The 25193-nt window shown below is 43.7% G+C and overlaps 1 protein-coding gene across 1 annotated transcript in view; it reads right to left on the bottom strand.

Annotated features, from left to right (window-relative positions):
• The window catches only part of ARID5B (AT-rich interaction domain 5B), a 39730-nt gene extending 14813 nt beyond the window's left edge, over positions 1–24917 (bottom strand). Inside the window, exons 1-5 of the mRNA XM_080937868.1 lie at positions 24813–24917; positions 23310–23422; positions 17404–17608; positions 15325–15377; positions 7042–7139 (exon numbers count right to left, since the gene is read on the bottom strand). Coding sequence (XP_080793994.1) covers positions 7042–7139; positions 15325–15377; positions 17404–17608; positions 23310–23422; positions 24813–24816 — 473 coding nt within the window. The 5' untranslated portion in view covers positions 24817–24917. The remainder of the gene's footprint in view (positions 1–7041; positions 7140–15324; positions 15378–17403; positions 17609–23309; positions 23423–24812) is intronic.
• Positions 24918–25193: the final 276 nt, after the last annotated feature.

The following is a 25193-nucleotide window of genomic DNA, read 5'->3' as shown; positions in this document are numbered from 1 at the left end:
GAGGCAAATTTAAGAATTTTTAAATAGAGATTTTTCAGATGCTGTTGCCCATGCTTACAAAATAAAATTTTTTTTAAAACTATGAGATCTGGCTAGAGTCTTGTTTGAGTTTCTTGAAATATCCAAGCATTGGGAAGTTCCCAGAACATTTTAGAACAATCTAAAGAGCGAGGCTCTTGGGATGAAATTACCTGCATGGCCTGCAAGGAGAAATTCTTTATGGATGATAAAAGGTCACTCCAGCGAGGGAGGTAGACACTGACCAGGGGGGCATGCCTTGGGGGACACAGGAAGGCCAAGAGCAACAGAGCTAACAGAGGCATGTTGAGTTTGGCTTTTCTGGCTACTGTGTGTCAGTAAGGACCAGCTGAACCTCTAGTAGTGAGGGGACAAGGAGAGCTCTCGTGGTGACAGTGTGGCAGAGAGAATCTGCCCACACGGATTCCCGTAACAAGATGGCGGCCAGGAGACAAATGCAAGTCCTCTGATGGTAACTCCACGCTGGGTGAGGAATAGATGGAGAGTGTGAGGACAAAGGACCCTTGCAAGCCTCTGAGTCACAGGCTTGGGAAACCAGGCCTTAGAAATTATTATATCATTCTCTACTCCTTAGGCATGTTCTAAAAGGGACCGTCTCTTCTATAAACTCTAAATTCAGTGCGATCACCATGTCCACGGTGCCGAATTGGGAAATTTCGAGGGAGGTGATGTCACAAGGTCCTTGCCCTAAAAGTTTAGTTGGATGATAGCCTCAAGTCCTGACTCTACCAGCTCAGATTCTAGATCCCACAGAAAGATGTCTCAACTGTGGGTGGGGACCCCCATCTCTGCTGCCTCTTTGTCTTTCTTGCTATTACATATCTGATTTCTAAAGTCCTAACTATCTACATGTTTTCCCTGGCCCATGAGTCAGATAAACCGGAAGTTTCTGTAGCTTTAAGAAACCAGCAGAGGCTGCTCTCCAGTGAGGATCAGAAGCTGTGGCTGGGTTTCAGGAAACCCCTGCTTCCTTAGCAGTCTCTGCTCCCATTGTGCCAATGTATCAAAGCCACCCAATTCTGTGACCATGGTGGAAAATAACACATACTCAGTGACACACACACACACACACACACACACACACACATGAATTTCTAGAGTTCCATCTGTGTGTTTATTAGCTTGAAGGGTGTCCAGGATACTTGGGCCCATGTCCCGGACATGAATAGGATGGAAACTCACCTTGACTCCCATCTCTTAGCTTTTTGTCCAGTTACGATTAGCTGTGTATTTTAGAGCCTGAAAGATCTGGGGGTCTGATTTTGGGCATAGTACTTATTTATCTTACTCAGAGCACAAAGTGTCCCCCATCTTGCCCACCACCTTCGGAAAAGCACAGCAGACCTTGGAGGCTCTCTTGTCTGACATTCATTTTCTCCCCCTGCCTCTGGGTTGGGTGTGGCTCACCCTAAGCCACACTGCAGTAAGCATTTTGTGCCGCTTGGAGTAACCAAGACCTGACCAAGGAACTCCCCCGGAAAAAGCAGAAGGTTAGCATTTGAAATTGGACATTATGCATGCAGGAAGACAAAGTGCAAACGCTCACTTCCCTCACAAACAAACACATTTGCTTCAGACTTTGATTTTTCTAAGTACTCAGAAAAGCACACCACAGAGTACTTTACCCTCGCTGCCCCTTTTTAAAACCCCTAATAGCAACTTCATGTGCTCCACACAAACAGAGCATGTAATTTATTCAAGAAAATTAAAACCAGTAATCTAGTATTTAGTGTAAAGATTCCCCCTTTCTTGTGCTTCAAAAAAATGTTAAAAATTTGCATATGAAAACAAAGCCTTTAAAATTAATTACTTATTCCAGACAAAAAACAAAAATCAAGCTATGGAAAAAAGTCTACAGAAGTAGCCATTTTGTTTTTGTTCCTTACACGATTTAAAAAAAAAAAAAAAAAAAAAAAGGAGAGCCATTCACAGCACCTTCAGGGTTGGACAAGAAAGAAAATGTGGTCCTCAGAAGAGCCCTTTGCCCGGAGAACACAGACATTTCCTGGCGTCCTCATCAACAGTAACTTAATCTATAAATCTCAGCAAGAAATGTTGAAAGCAGCCCTATTTCATAAGCTTTGCTGAGTTTGAGACATTTACATAGCAACAGCCTCGCGCTGGGAAAACACGGAGGCTTTTTATATTGGTAATCATCTGTAACAAGAACAATTAAATACAGTACTAATGGACTAGGGCCAGGAGCCTGGCACTGATATTAAACACTGACAGAGATGAATAGGTTTAGAAGCAAAACCAGGCTGACAAAGACATTTTTATGAAGTGCTTGGACCTATTTTATTTAAACCAATCAGAGACGAGTAGGACCCTCAGCGACAGCGAGACATTCACAGCCACTGTACAGCCTCTGCGCTGCCTTAAATAAAAACACCCATTGATTCATTTCCACGGCTCCTACTTTTATTATTGCACTCATTAATAAACCCAAAGTGCCCAACTAATAATATACAAGTAACATTTAATGAGGAACTGGCGTTTGGGGTTTTTCCCCCCTTTTCTTGTAGTAAAACAAAAACATTTACTGGAATCATGAACCACACTGCATTAAAAAAAAAAAAAAAATCAGCAGTGGATAATGTGATGTAGATCCCTTGCTCTCCTATCTTTGTCCAGGGAAGCAAAGCAGGAGGCAGGGACATGGGGAAACAGGGAAGCAGATGGAGAGATAGCAAGTATTAGGACCTGAGCTCAAAACCCAGTACCCACGTAAAACCAATAGTAGCACAGAACTGACCTCAGCACTGTGGGTCAGAGACAGATGCTTGGAGTTGGCTGGCTAGCCCGTTGAACCGGATGTGCAAAAAGACCCTGTCTCAAAGAATAATGTAGGGGACAGTGAGGTGGCTCAGCAGGTAAGGCCACCACTTGCTATCAATCCTGGTGACCAGATTCAATCCCTCCAGGTGTCCTCTGACCTTTACACACACTTGTTGTATTTTCACAAGAGTGCTTGCACACATGTATGCAGACATGCACACATGTGCATGCAACACACACGCACACACACACACACTGGGGAGGGGGAAAGAAGGGTTTCAGTGGTCCTGACCCATCTCTGGAAGGCTGTAGAAAAGTCAACACAAAGTTCAGGACTCTCTCTCGACTTCTCAAGCTTCTTGAAGATGGTGGCTGTTCACCACAGCAGCAGGACATTTTCTGTGTGGCCATGTCACTTGCTACTGACAAGAATAAATTGGACTTGATGTTATGGCTTTAGCAAGAGGCCAGCCTCTTCTTTGGTTAAAGTCCCTGATCCGATCAGAGTGTCCTCTGTCCCCCGGGAAAACAAGTGAAAGATCGGACATTCAAAGAACGATGGCCCTTGGGATTCCTGATGATTCCTGGCATAGTTTCCTTTCTATGGTTGTGATAAAAAGTCCTGGTTAAAAGCAACCTGGGGAGAAACGGGTCTCTTTGTTTTACACATTTTGATCATGGTCTATCATCCAGGGAAGCCGAGGTGGGCCCTCTAGGTAGGAACTTGGGAGCAGGAACTGAAGCAGAGACATAGAGGAGAACGACTCACTGGTTTGCTCCTTGACATTGTTTTATACAGTCTAGAGCTTCCTCCCTGTGGCCTGGGCCCTCCACATGAGTCATTAATAAAGAAAAATGCCCTGCAGATCTGTCCACAGGACCATCTAATGAGGGTAGCTCTTCAAAAGAGATCCCCTTTTCCCCAGATACCTAACCTGTGTCAAGCTGCCAAAAATCAACCAGAACCATCACGATTGGTTTAAAAGAGGGTGGTATGAATGTATTCATAGTCTACATTAAAATAAAACCATGATCTGCATAGTCTATATTAAAAGCAATAAAACCACGATTTTCAAATATTGGTAGCTAATGATTATTAATTACTAATTATTCATATCATTCTGATCGGAGGGCCACAGCAGTCTAGATAGCAAAACTCAGCTACTGAAGAAAGGCCAAGGGCTTGTTATTGGTGCAGAACTACATCAGTCTTTAGGCTCTGCACACTCCTGATAGTGGCCGGACACAGTGTCACCAGACAACAGCAGTGCCGGTTGGTTCTAGGCTCTAGTTTCTTTCAGTGGTCCCAGAAGCCTGTGAGCACACAGAGTCAATCTTGAAACTCCTTCTCCTCCTGTAGGTCACTGTGATGTTAGAATAGCTCTCTCAGACTCCAACTCTTCCCGGTACACCCCTACAACTTGTGGGCAGAGCCAGAATCACTTCTTTCTCATCCCAACCTAGGGAATCAACTTCAGTGTTCCTCGGTACCCCATACCAGTACTTTAAGCCAACCCCTAACTACCGAAGCCATCTTCCACTGCTCAAGACATGCCCAAAAATTTAACATGGCTGCCAGTCTACCACTCCCTGCCCCCGACTCGAACACTGGCCAAAGAAGTTCCAAAACTGGATGAGTATATTAAACCTCTCGAAAGTTGTAATCCAACAGTTGACCAAAACTTTACAGAGTGTCTAGTCTGATCCTACAAATTCAGGAAATGAAAAGAAAAAGAAATTAAAAGCTTACATAACGGGTTGTGGTGGCTAGGTCTTTCCAAGTTTGACATGGTTTGGGAATCTAGTACTCTTTAGAAAAGGAAACTCATTCAGCAAAGTGCATTAAAAGTGTCTGGGCATTCTGGTCAAGACCAAGTCACTGACAAAACCTCTTAAGGAGAAGACACCCAGGGGCTGGAGACACAGCTCAGCATTGAACTCCATCTTTTGGCCTGTGTAGGCTTCTCCATACATATAAGACACAAAATACCTATGCACCTCATTAAAGAAAAATCACACACACACACACACACACACACACACACACACACACACACACACACACCCTATACTCAATCCTTCTCTCTAACCCACTTCTCACTTGCTCTTGGTCATGAGATGCTTTGTAAGATGCACTTAGTGGCTATGCCCAATTGCCAAGGAAGTGGGCTGGCTACAGCTATGTGAGTCTTTTTGCCAGTTTTATTTGTCATTGGGTCTCCTTAAGATGAATGGTTCAGGTGCTGGGAACTTTTGAAGAAGAGAGAGAGTATATTTTTATGTCTCTCGTGCCATGATTTGATTAGAGGCTCCTAAGCCAAAGATAAGTAGGTTATAGTAGCGTCCAGCACTGTGGGCAGAGCCCTGACCGGGGAGACATTATACTAGGGATGAGCTGCCCAGTACAGCGGGTAACAAGAATCCGTGGGCTTTGATGTTAAGTACTGGGAGAAATCATACTCACATTTATATATGTCAAAAACAGTGCTGCCAAGAGCGGTAATTTGAACATCAATTACTGATGTTCATGAATCTTTCCTGATTATAATAGGGCCAGGGCAATTTCTTGAGAATAGTCCATGGGAATTTTTCATGAGGTGCTAAACCCAACTCAATTTACTTCAATTATTCTAAAGCAAGCATTCGAACTTTTGTTAACTGGTCACTTAGTTTAAAAAAGAGATACCCAATAAACATGCCTTTGAACATCAAGGGAACATGATGAACACCTCGTGTGTCAAGAAGAATTATAAAGGATGCTGTATATAACCCACAGTGGGTGTCGTAATGAGGGTCAAGGTTGGATTATCAATGAACTATGAGAAAAATAATTGGTAAATTGAATATTAGCATTTTAACTTTTTAACAAGAATGCTATGTTCCACTACTAGGTGTGTCTTGCTTTCTGTGTATGCATGAACACCGTTAAAGCATATGCATGCTTGTGCACACACACACATATGCAAAAGCAGTCACACACATACACATACAATCTCTCTGTCTCTCTGTCTTCTGTGTCTTTCTGTCTCTCATCTTTCTATTTGAACTCTCCAGACCTGGATTTGAACCCACCACCCACCGTACTTCATGAGTCAGATACACTTTTTCTCACTTAAGGTCTTTGGTCAGGATATTTTATCAAAGCAATGAGAACGGTAACTAAGCTCAGTAGACGAACTCTGAACTGGCCTCTGCCTTTCACACCAATGACAGACATGTGTGCACATGTATTCTTGACACACATACGCATGTACATACACTATTACTAACCCCCTTTACATTTCTATAGGGCAGTACCAGCTGTAAAAAAAAAAAAAACCAACCAACCAAACAAACAAAAAAAACCTGCTACAACCTAAACTTTATGTATGGACTCAATACCCAAAGCGTGCACCACTCATGAATTTGCTGCCATTTCTCAGCATTGTAGGCACACAGTCAGTGTAAGCACACAGTCAGTCAGTGTAGGCACACAGTCAGTATGGGCACATGGTCCTTAATGCAACTGGGGGCTGGAAAAAGTGCACTAGAAGTGGGCAGATGGGACAGGACATGACTCTTGTCCTCAGAGCCCTTTTTCTTTCTTGGCTATATCATATTAGTACTTTCCTGAAACAAGTGGAGCTTATTAAAGAGCCAAGGCATGCAGAATTTGGCCCGAGATTTCCTTAGTCGAAAGAAGGCGTATCTATAGGTGAAGAAATCTTCTCAAGGTATGAAAAAGACACACAGACATAACCCGAGGCAGTGCTGTCGGGCTTCGGAATGCCTGGTTTCCACGGCTCAGTCACATGTTACCCTCATGACAACATTCCCCATCTTTGTTTTCCAGAAGCCCAAATTGCTCATGGTAAATGAGCCTCCTGAGAACATCCCTTAGCAAGCCACACTTGGGGGGAAGGGCATTGCCAGACAGGTGGCCAGCTAGACAAAACCTAAGTAAAGGCACACCTAATTTTAGTCTGGGTAACCAGAGAGCATGCTATGTAAAGGAGAACACTGGGGGTGGGGGTGAGGGCACTAGGGGTGTGGGGGTGTGGGGCACTAGGGGTGTGAAAGTTGGAGGATGGGCATGAATGGGGGTGGAGGGAGTGGGTGAGTAGGTGGGGGTAGTTTATCTTCCCAATGGTTTTAGATTTTTCCTATCATGTCTTTATCCAGAATTGTCTTCCAAATAACATGGTTTTAGTTAAGCAAGGACTTTTGCAGGAGATGGTTTCTTACCTTTCGTAGTGTCTGCGTGTACAGGTAGCCGCACTGGTGCTCCCAGGATTACCACCTAACTCGTCATAAATATGTTTCCACTGACGGCGGGCTGTTATCTGAAAAGACGGCAACGAGAGATTCAAATCTAGCATCAAGAGTGAGCTGCGGCCACCAGGGTCATTTCTTATGTACAACATCCAGAAGAGAACTGACTGTTCTGGACACCCGGAAACACAGGCTCCAGTGAGTTTGAGGGGGCAGGTCATGGTTTTAACACAAGATCTCTCACTTCACAACAAAACATGGCTTCCCACTTCTGATGCTGCGAGCCACCCTTGGCTAACTTCATCTAACGCACCACCTCCCTGGCTATTCATATAGCTATTTGCCCCCAAGATCCCAAACATACCCCACTCCTTCTATGTTAAGTGATACAATACAAAATAAAGTCACATTTCCATTGAACTGTATGCTAGTTTTCCAACTTAAATGGATCGCAGCCGACACCAGCTGCCTGAAGCAGGAGGTGGGTGGCCAGCCACACTACTTAAAGAAACTACCTCCCCACCCCCCTCAAGCATTTATGCATCTTCTGATACTTTGAGCCCTACAATGTGTTTCCTGCTTTAAAAAAACAAAACAAAACAAAACAAAAAAAAAAACAAGGCACTAATAAACTGATCACATAGATTAATGAAAGTGATAATGGTAGAAGAATTTACAGCCATCCTGACATTGTATCGTCTCTAAAACAAAGCCTGAGTTGGAGGTGGAGGTGTGTCTATCAAATAAAACAGGGAAATGGGATATTAATCAAATCTCATGGAAACACACACATATTCCTGAGGTGAAATGCTCTCTGTGTACATTATTGAGTAGGGTTGTAATATGTGTAATATCAAAACAATAAACAATGTCCTACACCTGTACAACGTGGTCTCTTTCTATTTTCGCTCCTAAGTTTTCCTGTTGTGCATAGGTTAGGATTTTGCAAAATGGCAGATGCTAAGATCCGGCTATTATTTGGGGTGTGGAAAATCACATAGTTCACCTACCACACCTGAACATGTCAGAGGCTAGGACAAGTTGTGACGTTCGTGTACACAGTTCTAAGCAGTTTAGGGAGGATGCTATGCTGTTAACAGGATGAGTAGAGGACAGGGTTGGTAGCAAATTGCCAGGTGTTCAGACAATCAGGGTAGATGCTTGGTTTTAAAAATGCCACAGCGCTCACTGTCAACAGAGTTCACATGTAAAGGAAAGCAATGGAAAACTTCAGTCTACACTGCAGGCTGTGTTATCGATTCTGATCTAAGGAGGAAGAGATGGGGGCGAAACATCAAGGTTGTCAGTTTTAGTAAAAGAAATGCTCTTTGTCCTTAAACCCCGCTGAAGACCCAAGAAAGACTCCATGCAATATGGAGTCTCACACTGTTCTGTTTGCCCGGAAGTCATCTTATACAGGGCCGCCTGCTGCACATACAAGCCAAGACAGTGACATGCAGTCCTTATGGGCACAGCTTGATCAAACTCCTCTCATGACCCTACAGTCACAGTGATTGTCACCTGTGTAATTGTAATCTTCATCCAGTTTGCAAATGATACAAACTTGGATTGACCTATTATCAGGCTGTCAACAACAACAACAACAACAAAAAGGTACATTTCGTTCCTCACAAACACCTGATGCCTCCTGATACCAAGGCCTCTTTAGACATCTCCCAGCAAGGTCTTCATTTAGATAAGGAGAGGGTACAAGTACACAGTAGGACTACAGAAACAGCTAAGTAAACCCACATCCATCCAGTTGCCTTCCGGTACCCAAAACTGAGGTCTCTGTGCTGTTATCAAAGATACCTGTGTTTTCAGATTGACCTGAAAATACAGGCCATGCCGGGCATGCAGGCTCCCCCTTCCCCCTCCCACCCCCCCAGCCCCCCCCTCGAGTTCTCAGCCTTGGGATTTCTTTGGGTCAGCAAGACTCTGAGAGTAAAGTGGACTCTGACATGTCAGTCTCTCACATTCTGAAGCTAAAGGGCTCTTTGTCTCTGGGTAGAACAGAGGAGCTCTGCTACGCTATTCACTACAGAGTCCTTTTTCTTGGGTTGTATTTCCCTGTCACTACTTCTAGGAAATAGGGTAGGATGCTGGAGATTCGGGACATGACCATCTACCTACACTTCATCTCATTTTAGGACAGAGTTGGGTAGAGAGAGTGATGGAGGTGGGAAGGAGGTCAGAGGTCAGAGGAGATTGGGACAGATAAGGCTTTCAAAGTTCCTAGCTTAATGGACATTCAGGCTCCAGACAGCCACAAAGACTGAGCAGACTACGCTCAGGTACAAGATCCAATCTGGAGGCCTGTGACAAGCTCACTCTGACGACCACTGAGAATCACTTTTCTTTTCTAACAAAGGTGAAATTTAAGGGTCTCTAAAAAAAAAAAAAATCACAGCACACCCATGAGGCCCAGCACATGTGTGTTCTTGGTTTTCAAGGACAGGGTGTTTTCCAAGTGATCTTTAGAATCCAGGTGGCATTTTAGAGGTGCACCCAAATGAGTCATCTACACCGCCAGACTAAGGTGCAGAAAGAAACCCATTCCCTCTGATGAAACCACCCAGATGCTTCACGAGTTTACAGAGATACAGCTCAGTTACGAGGACACTTGCTTATATACAGGAGCACCCAAGTTCCATCTCCAGAACTTTCATGGAAAAGGCCACAGGTGGTGATTGATGCTTGGAAACTTAGAGAGGCCAATATCTCCAAAACAACGATGAGATCCCTTAGAACACACAGCCAGTCATCTGGTCATGAATGTGGCCGCTGCACTCACCCAGGAGCTCATAGCAGCTCTGGCTCCTGCACAAGACCAGTCTGGGATGAAGCCAAGCCGGCAAGATTGGCCAGCGTTCCCGCAGACAGCTCACCGCACTCAGCGAGTTACAGGACAGAACCCACCGCCAGCAAAACAAAGCAAGCAAAACCAAAATAAAACACAAAGCAGAAGACATGAGGCAGGGAGAGACCCAGGCTGGGGACACCTGTGGGGAGCCGTGAATTGGGGGTGCCTGCAGGAAGTGGAAGTTGGAGTTGGGGGGTGGTTACATCATGACATATTGTTTACATGTATGGATCTACGAGAGAGCAAATAGATGATATTCTCTTTGGAAAAAAAAAGGTGTAGGGCATATGAGGACACACGTGTGCACGCACACACGCACGCACACATACACACACACACACACACACACACACACACACCATTTCAGGACAGCCACATTAAACCCTTGGAGCCTTTAATTTATTTACTTTTTAGGTTATAAGGATGAAATCATGCTGGTATCTGGGGGTCTAGTGAAGCAGATGGAACTAGGGGCTTTTGTGGACTTGAGTTTTTCAGTGACCTAAGAATGGGACGTCAACACAAAGTCAGAGAATGCATGTGTGTGCACTTAGCATTGCTCAGGGTGCCTGGGAAACAGAGCTTCGTCTGGACACCTTGAGGGCGGGATGGATTCATGAAAGATGACTTTTTTAATCCTGGTAGTACTCCAGGAACTGAAGCAGTTCAAAACTATATGACATCATCTTTGGCCTGGACCATTCTGAAGTGAGCCAAACGCTTTGTTTTTCCAGAATGCTAGGGATAGAGTCGGAGGATGCTTCCAAATTGATGTCAGAGCCAGAGTCTGACGTCAGAGCATAATCCGGCAGGAAGCCAAGTGACCTCTCCCAGACGAACACATCATGGCACTGCCCCATTGATGGGTCTAGACGGGGTTGGGGAGTGCTGTGCTTTGAGAAGTTTCTCTAGGCACCCACTGTTCCAATACCACTTTCTCCCAGAATACTACACGGGGCTTTCTATCAGGTGGTCAGGGAGGTGAAGTTGTCTTAATGAAACTGTAACTGGGGTGCCCCCCTCACACTTCAGAGACTCCCCTGGCAGTTACTCCTTCCCTAGCTGCACAGGAAAAGACCCTAGCTCCCGGGCAAAGCATTACCCTTTGCTGGATTAGAAGACTGGGTAGAGGAATGTCTAGCTGAAAGTCTGCTAAGTGCGAGCCAATACTAGCAGCCAGTCAGAAACACTCAAGATGCAGTATTTTAGGGACTCAAATTTGTTAGATACATTTATGATATCTAAACCTCAAAGAGGAGAGATACTGTATTTCCAGTAAAGGTAGAAGAGGCTGAGAGCGCTGCGCAGCTGTCTGTCAACTTTACAGACTTAAAACGAAACTTTTGTTTCTCTCTCCATCTGTCTCTGTCTGTGTGTGTCTCTATGTCTGTCTCTCTTTCTCTCTCTCTCTCTCTCTCTCTCTCTCTGTCTGTCTTTTAAATTTAAATTGGAGGATTGTGAAGAACCAAAATGAAGCAATCCATAATCCACAATTCAAACCAGAAGGTTTGGAATAGTTTATAACCACAAACAAAAACAAGCCAATTAAGATGTTCTTGTTCATAAGCAGAGGGAACTCCAGAGAGCTGGCTTTAGACAGACACACTATAACATGTCTGCAAACTTGATGCTTGAGTTTTGGACTGGTCCTGAGTATATTCATATTATCTAATATTTCCATATCTAGTATTTACATTATCTTTATTTAAAGCATTCTCCTAAATTCTTACACGTTTTTTTCTCTCAAGAATGAGACATTATCTCAGTTTGTAACTAGGAAACATTAGCACTCTGACAGGTATATGGGGTACTAACTTGAGTGGGCTGGGGATGTATCTCAGTACTATAGTACTTGCCTGATTTCATAAGCCATGATGCAAACAGAAACAAGCAAGCAAGCAAACAACAAAAAAGCTAGCTTAGGGACAAATTTCCAGCCTTTGATATGTGATTTTTGAGATTGGACATAATCGAGGAGAAGTTTCATTTGGGACAATATTACACCTGGCATGCATGGGCTAAAAGGATGATGTCAGTAAAAGCAAGTTGATTAGATTCTTTCCTTCCGACATCACTCCTAATATGAAGAAAATATTCTAGATATATGAGAAACTGCCAGGAATGGAAGGCACAAGAGACAGTAATTTATGAGTGTCCCCATCACCTGTGCTATGACAGAGGCACAGATAGTGTTCTGGGGATTTCCAGCAAGCAAAAATACAAAGAATACCACAGTGGGGAATACCACAGAGCTAAAATCTAAAAAATACAATGGGGATTACCAGCAAGCTAGAACCAGAGGACAGCCATGATGGTCTTAGAAACTATGCTTTAGTTTCTTTGTTTGTATGACAAAGGACATAAACTAACCGAAAAAGGATTCTTTTCCATGCACAGGTCAAGTCATGAAAAAAAAAATTCATCTGTCAAGGTGCTACAATTCCCTTTACCCAGAATGGAATTAGCTCTAAGCCACATCCAGATTTACAGGAACTTTTCACAGCATGAAAAGAAAATACCAGAAACACTGTGCAGTTCTTGGGCCAAGAGAAGACTGATATTCTAGGATGTTTTAGGCTGCAAGAGTAAATCCTCACTGAAAAAAAAAAAAAAATCTAAGATTCACCAGTCAAAATACTCCAAGAAAAAAAAAAAAAAAAAAAAAAAAAAAAGCAGGGCCAAAGCTTAGATGTAGATAGTAAAAACATAGTTAGGTGCCAACAGGGCCACAGGAAGCAGAAAGCTAGGAAGGTGGGGCAGGGGGCGATTTCTTTAAAAATTTTGTTCATAAATAGACAGAGAGAGGACACTCATTGGGTCCTTCATGTATCCCCAGAATATGCCTCTCACACTCATGCTACTTCAGCATAAGGATCTGAGCTAAAGGCAGTTGAGAACACAGAGTCCCCCCTCTTCCTTATCCACCTGTCATTGGTATAGAATGCCCATGGAAAGAGAAAAGAAGAAGAAAAAGAAGAGGAGGAGGAAGAAGGGGAGGAGGAGGAGGAAGAAGAGGAAGAGGAAGAGGAAGAGGAAGAAGAAGAAGAAGAAGAAGAAGAAGAAGAAGAAGAGGAAGAAGAAACTCATTCTTAAATGGGGTGACTTCCTTCTCATTCACCCTTTTCCTCAGTCCACTAAACAGTCCCCGAGCTCTGCATCCAACATCCATTCTCTCCTGGCTCATTTTCTTGCCTTTACCTATCAAGAATTCTCTACTCAGCCTCTTGTCCTAGGCACTGATCATTCTACGTTGCCTGACCTCGCTGTACTCAAGGTTATTCTACCTCCACATTGGGATGTTCTCCCTAAGAAAGCCAAGAGAATTTGTATTTGGATCCAACCCCTCTCCTGCATCTGAAGGTCATCCCAGAGCATCTTTAATTCAAAACACTTATCCTGTGGGTCACATCAGCACATTTGAGCCTTGAAAGATTTCCCCCTCATTACTACAGGGAGAAATGCTTTGTTTTTACAGGGCAATGAATGGTCTTTTAAAAAATTTCACCCATAATTTAATGACTGATTCTCTTTAAAGTAAGTCCCTTAGGCTGACCTAGATCTTTCCTTTCTCTCATGATGTCTAACATATGTCTCATATGCATACGATGGCCTGTAAATATATGGTCACGTAATCTGCTGACTTATGGTCATTTATTCATTCCACAAGAGAATCAATTCTATTGGTCCAAAAGTACTGCAAATGGGCTCCCAATTTTATCAGCAGTTTCTTCTATTTGTTCTATACCCACTTGGTGTCTTGTACAGACACAGATATGAAAGCAGGAAACACTGGTTCTGTAAAATCTGTTGGATTCTTCCTATCCGTTCATGGCATGAAGATCCAGAGTTTGAAAACGACATCTCATAACACTCTGCAAATATCAGGTAACCAACCATGGCCACAGTTCACCAAAGTGCAGCCTCATATTCTTCACGTTGTAAGATTAGCTTACAAGTCAAGGCTGAGAGGCTGACTGTTTAGCTCAGGAGACTAAGTTTCCATCTTTTCACACAGAGAAGACCTATAATTAGCTCAAGACTTTGCAGAATCATGAGCTTTAACTGTGGCAGGGAGTCCATATCCTAATCCATCAACAGATTTAGCCAAGTTAAAAAAAAATTACTTATTTTCGCACAGGGTACTTTTATAAAACAAATCTCTCAAATAAACTTGCATCTATGAAATGAATATTTTACACGTGTTCACGTGCTAGGTTTCTTTATAAACACATATGCTCCAATATATTAAGCAGTTTATAAGTTCACATATGCATGTCAAACACTTTTTCAGTCAGAATTCCTAGCAGATATCTCGATGGTAAATATCAGATCATCTGACTCAAATAGCACTTTCTATGGTTTCCTGTGCCCAGACTCCTACATCAAAACATTCTATTAGTTTCTGGAACAATATACATTATATGGCAAGAACCATTGGTTTGGGGGAGGGGTTGGGGTAAAATAAATATAAATTTCTTGACTTTGTGTCTGTTGCTTTCATTTTACTACAGTGCTGAGGTCTCTCAGATTACTTCTTAAAGGAAGAAAAGAAATAATTTCCCACTCAATTGCCAGAAGAACTATACAACTTAATCTGATTATCGTGTGGGAGAGAAAAACATTCCCAGTGACGCCATCTTCCTATGTCAATTAATTTTATTACAGATGTCTTCTCTGTGCTATGTTAATGCAGATTTTTCCCCCCTCCGCATTTCAAGATCTTAATCTCCGTTTGTCCCTCTGATATTTTATTGGCTCAGAAATACACGCTGTAAAAATCCATGGCCATCAAATTTTCCCGTGGGCTAAAAATAACTCACTCCTGTCAGTTAGAATTAGCTGATAAAGAATGTCATAGGCTGTTCTGAATAAATTTGATAACTTCCTGTTTATGTAGCAGTGACCCTTGTCTAATAAAGCTTCTTTGCCCTAGAACGAGAGGAGGCTGTGCTCTATTCTATTTCTTAATGGCCAATCCTGATGACTTCTGAAAGCCTTTAATACATTTCCCATATTAGACATGAACAGATGTCAGGTAGGTTGCCAAGGGAGATTTCTTTTATGCAGTCCTGGCTTGTCAGACAATCATAGACCTTTCTCAACACGGGAAAAAAATTACAGACCCAACTAATTTCCCTGACAGGGGAGAGTTACATATGTTTTCCACTTGTAGTGTTTTACGACAAGTTTACAGTTTTGCCAAACCTGGAACTAATTGGGACCATTTCCAAAACTGGCCCAATAAACCCCCCAAAGTGTAAAAGCCATTGGGAAAGGCAGCAAATGATGGAGTGCTTGCTTTTCAGTTTTCCTCCATTTTGGCCAGAGACAGAGGGGGTGGGGGAGGGAAGCAGATTGTGAAATCATTTCATTTAAGTTGCTTAAACACTTACTGTTTCATATCCTCCCAGTTTTTGAGCAGCTTGAAACATAGTCCAAAGGTTAACTGTTAGAGGGACAATAAGTATTTAGGTAAGCATGGCATTAACACACTTGCAAGAAATGTCAATTCAAACATTTTGTTTTGTTTTTTTTCAATGAGAAAGAGAAAGAAACAACAGCAACAACAAAAACCCAATCACCTCTATCAACAACAGTAACAAGAACATCAACAACCTAAAATTGCCCGCACTCCAGAGAGCTGAATCTTAAGGAGACAATTCACTCGAAGGGCGTTCAACATTATAGGGTCTACTACTTAACCCTTAAAAAGTATTTCTTGAGAGGTGGTCGCAACACTACACGGTTGGACTTTAAGGACAAATAGCTGCATCTTGTTTGTGTTTTCATCTGCAAAGGAAGACATTGGGAGGACCTTGGGGAATGCTTGGGAATTCAGAACAGGGGTGTGGTTCTCGCTCAGTTCAAGGAGAGAAGGCCTTGTCGGCCACGCCTCCCCCAGATAAAATTTCTCTGTGATCAGTAAACAGTCACTTTAATATACAGTTACCTTCTTAGACTGTTCGATAACGAGGCCCTGTTAACAGATCGGGCTGTATTTTTGCCAACATGTGGCTGGCACATGAGTATAGAAAACAGGCAGGTCACATGCCAGGCCTGGGTCGCGCAGTAAGGGGAGGGTGTCATTCACAGAGAAATGGAGTCATAAGCCCACTTAGCTCCCTCCCTGACTGTGCTCGAGATAGCTGTGTGATGTTAGGAAAACCTATAACTTTAAAACAAAACAAAACCCCAAATCCGGAGTATAGGGTTTGCATGTAGTTATGCTGTCAAACAAGCTTGGCTCAACTAGTACTGAGATATTTTTGGCTGTTCATTTTGTATCAGATACCTTGGAATGTGAGAATATTGGACTTCAAGTAATTCCCTGGTAAGGGAAATGAACCGAATAGGGAATTAAACTGTCATAAGGCTCTTTGACACAACAAGCTTGAGAAGCCATAGTAAACTCTGTACTGTTTTCAAGGCTGGAAGAGCCATCCCTTGGCTTCTCTCTGAAACGCTGATAACGGGACAGAGCTCTTCACAGAACATTGATTTTACTTCTAGCTAGTTCAAGCATCCGGTTTTCAGACAAACGTCGTAACCATCTGCCGTTATTTAAGTTTTATAATGGCTGTGAGCTCTTGTAATCAGTGCTAGCTGCTATTAGCTATGCGAACTGTTATGTAAAACATCCAGGTTTGACTCCCTTCATCAGAATGACACATGCCTTTAATCTAGAAAGAAGCATTTGGAGAAAATGCTATTTCACACTGGAGGGGTCCATGGCTCTGTGCACCAGTAAATCCAGACAAGAGCAAAATATACACTCGGTGGCAAGATCTGTGTGGTTGTGGTTGTTTGTTTTGTCCATTTTCAATGGAATTCTGCTCAAGCTAGGGATTTCTTTGTCTATGCATAAAGACACCTAGACGCACAGCCAGCTCAAAGTTTCTCCAAACTAAGATTCCCCTTCAGGCTTTTATTTCATATTTGCTGTGAATTCAGACTTAAAAAAAAAAAAAAAAGCCAACAGGTTCAAAACTAAAGAGACTTTCCCCCTTCTTTATGGCTGTTTGGTTCACTGTTAAACATCTTCCTCTTACGAGCTGTCTCTGAACAGGCAACATCTGTGCCTGATAAGGCGACATCATTATCTCATAAGAAAGGAGTTGCAGACACTCCAGATTGACAAAACAGAAAACAAGAAGCTTTCAGCACGGTCTATTTCCAGTCAGCGTCCTCGGACTCCTGCCTATAAATATCTCTGCAATTGTCCCAGAAGGTAACAATGCAGCGGAAAGAGGCAGGGAGAAAATTCTTGGCTTGGACAGTTTGTGGATCTACTATAAACAGAAAACACCCTGCCTAGATTAGGGTTTCAACATAATCACTAGTAGAAAAGTAGAAAACACACACACACACACACATTTTTTTTCCTTTCCCCCCCCCGCCCCCGCCTGACGCCTTGCAATTTCAAAGAATCTGAGCAATTTTGATATTTCAGAAACAAAAACAAGAATACTTACTCTGTTTGAAACCCAAGTAGGGAATTCGCTCGATGGGCGTTTTTCTTTCTTTCATGTACTTATACAGTGCCACTAAGAAGGCTTGTTCATCTGCCCTGCACTCTTCGCCAATGGACAGCTTTGGCTTTTCTTCATTTGAGGTTTTTTTACAGTTATTGTGGTTATTCTTCGGCTTGGTCAAGGCCGACCTGGCCTCTCCTTTCACCTGGAAAAACAATAATAACAGTATAACAAATCAAGCCCAGCCTCAGGAGGCTTGCAAGGGCATGGCCTAAGTGACGATTTCCACAGAAGCCAGTCTTGAGTAAGAATGGTGCTGGACAATGGGGGCAACGCTCTATAAAGGAGCACACAATGGGTTCTTGTTCTTGTGCCCCGTGGATTTGATGACAAGTACTCAGGTCTACCGAGGGTGTGATCCGAATGTCAATAAAACTTTATTGACAAACAGGTGTCCAGAGGGCCACAGCTGGCCGGGTTGTGCCAGAGCCCTTTGTCTCCTTCAAAGTACATATATGTCAAACCAGAAAAACACAGTGTTGATGTTTGGTAAGAAGGCTGCTTTGCCTCTTGGTGCATTTTATCTTCCCAAGGGGCACCATCATTCATGTTGATGAAACCTTGTCTTCATGACAATAACGATCCTGTGTATATTATATGAGAGAGATTTCTTTCTTTGTGTAAATTTATCTTTTTCTTCTTTCTAGACACCTGGGAGAGCTCTCCATGCTGGAATATAGCAGTAAGGTCATTGTCATGTGTCACCTCAGGTAGATGGCCACACATAACCATGAGCAGTATACCAAAAAAAAAAAAAAAAAAAAAAAAAAAAAAAAACAAACCATACTCCTTAATGAAGACATTGACAGCTTTTTCATCAGCTTAGAAATGGATAGGAAATGATTCCTTGCCAGAAAAGAAAAAGTTGAGAGCAGCTAAAACCCCAAGTAGAACAAATGGAGCCCCCTAAACTAAGACATAAATGGAGGGAGATACTCTATGGTTTTTCCTTCTTCACCACGGGCGGGCTTTGGAGCTTGGCTAACCTAATGTTCCCTGCTCTCGGCCACGTTATACAGCGGCCTTTGATGGTTGTTAAATATAACGCTAAGTTGCTGAGTTATTTTAATTGTAAAAGGGAGAAGTACAAAGGGTCAGACTTGGAGTTCAAATGCACCCATGGGGAAAGTGTACATTCTAATATTCTTTACATCTCCTGGCTGACATTAGGCAGGAAGAGGGCAAGGGCCAGGGAACGTCGTGAATAAAAATGTCCCGCAGATTCTACGCTGTTCTCCCTTTCAGATTTTTTCAGCCGCTGCAGATCCTCCTGAGTTCTGAGCACATGAAAAGGCTTCTGTTTATTTGTTGAAGGGGAGCACATCCTCTCTAAGAGGGCTCCGTTACCATTCATTCTCTCAAGAGAGCACACTGCTTTAATTTCTTCAGACTGGCCTCACAAAAATAGAACTTTCTGGGCAACTCAGTGGGGCCACCAGAGATGATTCTAATTCTTTTAAGGGGCTGTGGAAATGGGATGAAGAGAGTTTTTCCACATGGGATTTTTTTTTACTGACAATGCCCTGACTTTTGTGCTCTGTGACGTCATCGGAAGACAGACATCCTGCGGCTCTTTACAACAGCGACAATTTTCACTGCTTCAGGTTGAGGTGCCTAAACTTAGGCACGTCATCTTTTTTTTTTTTTTTCCTGGCTTCTGAAACTGTGAGAGCATCCTAGATTCCATCTTTCCTGCCTTATGTGCTTACAGTGGTACCCAAGTGCTGTTGTAGAGCTCACTTCAGATTAGGTTGCATCAGCAGGCTTGCCAGCAAACTCCAAGGAACTGCCTGTCTCTCTCCACCTCCCCAGCACTGGGGTTATAAGCACATGTAAGCACACCAGCTTTTTTCTTTTTGTTTTCTTTTTTAACATGCATTCCCTAGACTGAACTGAGGTGTTCACGCTTTCAGGACAAGCATTCTAAACACCTGAGCTATCTCCCTAACCTTTACACGCACGCCTCTCATGAAGCAGGTTATCATTGTCACAAGAAGGTAGAAACTGAGGCACAGGCGGGAGAACATGGTTAAGTGCATCAGATGGACTTAAATGTTAAAGTCGGCAGTCAAGGAAAAGGCACGTCACAATCCCAGGTGTGACAGCATCTACTGCTGAGAAATACCATTTATCGTATGTAGATGTAATCCAGGTGTGACGTCATCTTCTACTGAGAACTATGATTTATCAAGTCACATAAACAGCAAAACTAGGTGGTTTATAAATCATAAGGGCTTCTTTCCTTTCATTGGGCACCCAGACAATCAAGAGAAAGAACCCTATATCCACAGGGTGCCTTCAAAGAACCATGAAACCGTATTGCTTTATCTACACTATGCTACCCTCTGGTCTACCTGCCCCCAAACCTCAACTGTGTGCAGGGAAGTGGAGCTAAAAACTGCACGAAACAGGCTGAGGTCTAAGTTTGTGGTGGTAACAGACTGACTGTCGCTGTTATTGGGACAGAGGCATCACTCGGTGAGGGGACTCTGAGGTTTGCAGATAGATCGATGCGTAACCCTCTGCTTGAGTGTGTGAGAAGAGAAACACTGGAAATGGAAGGAGAGCACACGGGGTGGAAGCCAGGGCTGAAGTACCTCACCCTCTCTGTGTATAACCAAGCACGACCATGCGGTCACCCTCTGAGCTCCATCCTGCATCCCAGGGCTTCCTCTTAGAGGATAAAGGAAGCTCAGCAAGAGGGTAACAAGTGAGTGGTGGCTTGTGTCTCAGACTAGCTTGATGTGTTTCTCAGTGCAAGCTAGCTTTCTGCTCCCAGTCCAGTAAGTTATTGTCTACTCAGTTTGCCCACATTTACTCAAACATTCCCAGGATTCTAGTCTACTGAATTACGGCAATTCAAGGATTAAAATGGAAATAGAATCTAGCGCTCATGTTGACCTTGAGAAAGCATGACCTTTTAAAGGTGGCAGTCAGCTTCCTGACTGGAGCGATACACACCCTGTGAACTCACTAAAAGCTCTGGGGTCTTCCAAGTGACCGACGGCATGTTCCTTAGAGAAATGACGTTTAATGTTCTCGTTGAAGCTACATGCCTATTTGGTTCTAATCACATTCTTCTACACAACTGAGTTATAACCACTCTCTTTCCATCAGCGGGGCCAAGCCAGCTGAGCTGAACCAGCAACAAACAGGCCAGACTTCTAGTCCCGACATGGTCAACAACTTGAGAGGAGACCCTTGGCTTCTTGGTAGAACAAGGGTGCTAATTCTTGGGGAAAGTTTGGAGGGCGGAAAGAAGTGAATGGTATTGACACTCATGCGAGCATCACACTTGTGACGCACAACACAACAAGGATGTGATGTAAGAGGACACCTGGCATAGCATACGTCCCCTTTCTATGTTCCTTTCAACATGGGAACCACCTGTTATAGGTCTAGTCTTTAGAAAAGGCTTAACATGCATGCATGAGCGCGGGTGCGCACGCGCGGGTGCGCACACACACACACACACACACACAATCACAAAATTCATCACTGAAGATCTAAGCCACAAAAAACCCTTTAGTATAGTTGACCAAGCCTCAGTCATGGACCTGCTACTACTGTAAATGGCCCCATCCCGTTTGGAACTAATCCTCACAATCCCTTCCTAGGGTTGAGTGAGTACTTTTCCTCCTCATGAGCCTGTAGACTTTTGAAGGTGATGTCATGACCACAGAAAACCCCATGCATCTCTTCTGGAAGGTTTGCTTTGTGGAGCTGCAGGAGGCTGGCATTTGTCCACGGTTAGAAGTGGTCTGTCTGAGGCACTCTGAAAACACACGTAGGTCCGAGAGCCAAGCGGGCTCACCGTCGTGTAAAATACGAGTTCAAGTTCCCGAAATAAGCAGATGGTCACAGATTTAACATCCTTACTGCAACAGTTCATGGAAAAAGACCACTTTAAGATCAAAATGTCTTTTAAAATGGCTCTCCCGGTAACAAGAATGGTTTGTTCCTCCGGCAGGATTTTCCAGACAGGTGCCAAACAGATACACTCACCACATTTTAAAATTAATCTTCCTCAGTTAGAGGATTTCTCCAGACCCATTAGAAATATTCCAGGCAACACTGTAATCCAAGGCTCCAAAAGCTAAGACGTCCGGCCAGTTCCCAGGAGCTGACCACAACGTGAGACCACTGCTGGAAAGATGTTGTGTCCCATGGCGACCATTTCCAGTGGCAGCATTTGTGAAAGGAAGGGTGATGGGAACCCAGGCTTGGCTGTCATCCCTCATAAAAAGAGCAAGTCAGTGAACACCAAACATGGTCCATGCGTTCATTAGCCGTCGGTTTCTTCCGGTCTCTGAGTCCCAGGATGAGTTTTGTAATTCCCACATATGAGTAGTAATTCCAAACAACAAGGATCAGTACTTCATTCCGGTGGGCTTAGATTTAAAACAGTATGGAAGAAACACAGCGCGGGCTCTGCATCCTCTGTTGAATGTCACCATCGTAAAACCTTAAGTCCATCTTGCAGGACCCCCAGGATGCACTTCAGGAGGAGCATAGCTCCTACTGCTTTCAGTCAAAGCCATAGAAACCAAAACCCTGGGTAGTGAGTGGGTCCAGGGCTAAGTTGCTCATCCCACGAGAAAATGCCCTTCATGGTACCCATGTGAGTTACTTGCACATAGTTACATGAACAGAGGATAAACAATATCAGAGAATGCTAGGCTTGCATTTAGCAGGCAAACAGAAAAAAAAACACACACACACACACACACACACTTCTGTAGATTGGCTTTAAAATTAAAAAAGAAAACAGAGCAACAACAACAAAAACCCTTTGAAATCTTGAGAGCATGACAAATTCCTAACAAAAGGAGCCTTCAGAGCTTTGTGGTTAAGAGTCATGCTTGAAGATAAGATTTACGGAATGTAGAAATCCATGGTTCACTTCAACACACTGGGAAGGGGAGAGAGGACCCAGTACAAGCAAGAGCAGGCTGGCCACATACATTCAAGTCGTTCTTTATGTCAGAATCTCCATCAACGGTCAACATGCCCTCATTCAGAACTCTAGCACCTAGATCTGGCAATAAATACTTCCAATCTGATCTTTATTTCAGATCTAGATGGATTAGAACTGTCTTTGGCCTAGAAACAAACGCCAAACACCAACATCCAAGAGCCAGAATGTGGAACTGTGACCCAGGCTTACAGAAGTCAAAAAGACAAGTCCAAAAATATGAGGTGACACTTTACTAAATACTTCAGGCACACGGCGAAGATTCCAAAGAACGCTCATTCAAAAGGGGCCAATGAGCCTCTAAAGTAAACACGCTCTTTTAGCATCCAGAGACATCTTTAAAAACATGCATACGCCTTTATTTGCATGTGGATTCTTTCCCCGAGTATCTCCAATTTGCTTTAACATGAATTAGAGGTGACTTTGGGGAGGGAAAAAAAAAAGAACCATGACCAAAAAAGATTAATTCGAACCACTTCTAATCTCATCCCCAGTTAAATCTCTGAAGCATATTTAGATGTGTCCACTCAGAGGATGGTTCAGCTGGTCTATTTTTGATGTGAGCAGAGTAAACTATGTCATTGTGTCATTGGGTATAAGATCTCAGGCTGAGTGACGTGCGCACTTAATCATGTCCTTTACTGAGCAGGCCAAACTGGGAGGTGAGAAGTCTTTCCGTTGACTAATCAAAAGGCCAGCCTTCTACCAGATTCTCCCCGCCCACTAGGGAAGTGTCCAGAAGCAACAAAAGCCAAAGGCAGATTCTGAACTGACTATAGCCACCGAGACATCAGATATTGGAGAGGTCAAAGGGGAAGTCCACAGAAGCACCAAGCAATCAGGAGGAGACCCGGTGGACGACCCACCTTACCTTGCTGATAACTTTACCGTCACAGTTATTGTTGGGGTCCTTTGAAGCACTGAAGGAATCTCTTCTCTGGGGACATGTTTTCTTTTTGCGCGGTCTGCCTTTAAGATTTGGCGCTGAAAACAAATGGAGAATGATTGTCAGACTTCTTCCGGGAAGAGACCCAGAAACTTTACTATAGGGTTCTGCTCCGATATCTGAAACACACAAGTCGGCCACCAGCTCCCATTGGATACTTCTATCTCTGAAAGGATCTTGGTAGATTCGAGACTTTCTGTATTTGTCTCTCAAATATAAAGTATCAACTTTCCCCAGTCTGATTAATATAAATAAGATGAGGATGATTAAAAAAAAATACAGCCCCTCTCCTGCCCTCCCGCCCCTGTACCACATCCCTTCACGAAGCCACCCCACCACCTCCACAGAGCACACTGTCAGAATCGAAGTACCCCTGGTTAGACTTGGAGATCACTCCTCTTGTTTGTTTGGTATCTTGGTTTTGGAAACCCAAAGAACCTGCCAGCCTGTGATGTCATCATAGTAAAGCAATATCCGAAAGCATCACTCTTCTGAAGAGTTTAGAGACTGCAATAATTTCTCAAATATTCCTCCATACCGAGGAAAGGGCTAAGGAGAAGGGCTCACAGTAACTAGCTGCCACTCCACGAATTTTTCCCAAACAATACCATGGCCAGTCTGTCTCAAATCTCAGCAAATCTGGCCAAGACACTGAGTCAGCGTGTTCTCTTTCCCGCCTCAATATATTTTTTCATGAAGATTAGTTAAAAGGTTATTTAAAATAAATTCCAAAGCTTACACCGAGGTTAGCCTGACCCCTGTGGAGGCTGATTACTCTGTGTGCGTGTTATTTAAGCCATAGTTACCAATGACACAGGTGATGCTGATCTTGGGCTATTTATGGGGTGTCCTGACTGCCCCCCCACCAGCTTTCACATTCAACTGCATCGGTCATGCAAGTCTCAAAAATCTAAAACCAACCAACTTACTGAGCTGCCATTAACCAACTCCAGACAAACGCCTCTTCCCCCACCCCGCCCCCAATCTCTCCTGAGCTCTCAAAGCACCTGTATTTTTATTACTTTAAGGGACAGTTACGGGGGTGTTGGGGGGGGGGAAGGAATCATGTCTGAACAGCAGGGAGCCTCTTAATTGTTATTTACCTCGGAACACACAAGGTTAGCCTTAGGACATTTTATGTTGGACCCAATTTACATCCACACGGACTTCCTACTACTTTGTTTTTCTGTCGCGGTTAGGAGCTTTACTGTCAGTGAAACTCAGCTAAGGCAACACTTTCTTTCCAAGTCAAAGTGGGGAGGAGGGTGGGCTCTGAGGCCGTTTCGGGAGGCTCAGGCTTCCCTTCCCAACCGTTCTCATCTCAAAACACACTGGTTTTCAATTCCATCCCAGAAAAATCTGCCTGTTTTTTTTTCCCCCTAACGCAAAGTCAAAAGCAAATTCAAGCGAAGAGAAAACAGACATTACCCATTCCAGTCGCCAAACATCTGCCCGATTGACGCCTGTGCTCAGGAAAGCTCCGGCAGGGGACTGTTCCCCAGCCTCATCCCTGGAAGTCTGGTCTTGGTGTGGATATCAGCTTCCTAGCAGCGAGAAGGCTCAGCGCTGCTCACAGGTCCCCTCCCCCGGCAGCTCCATTACTCATGTAAACACACAGCAGTGACTAGCACGGGTGTGTGGGATGGGCTCTGAGCTCGGAGCACTTAGAGCTGCCAGACTGGCAGGGAAGACTGCTCTCTCCTCCTCCCTGGCTCGGCTTGCTGACTGCGCCCAGCCTGTTTGGTGGCTCCTGACCTCTGGCTCTTTGGTGGGAGCTCAGAGCCCAGTTCCGAGAACTTGCTACGGTCC

The sequence above is a fragment of the Micromys minutus genome (assembly GCF_963924665.1).
Source record: "Micromys minutus genome assembly, chromosome: 25".
In the NCBI taxonomy this organism is placed as follows: domain Eukaryota; kingdom Metazoa; phylum Chordata; class Mammalia; order Rodentia; family Muridae; genus Micromys; species Micromys minutus.
The sequence above is the reverse complement of the archived record's forward strand: the minus strand, read 5'-3'. Positions and strand labels throughout refer to the sequence as shown.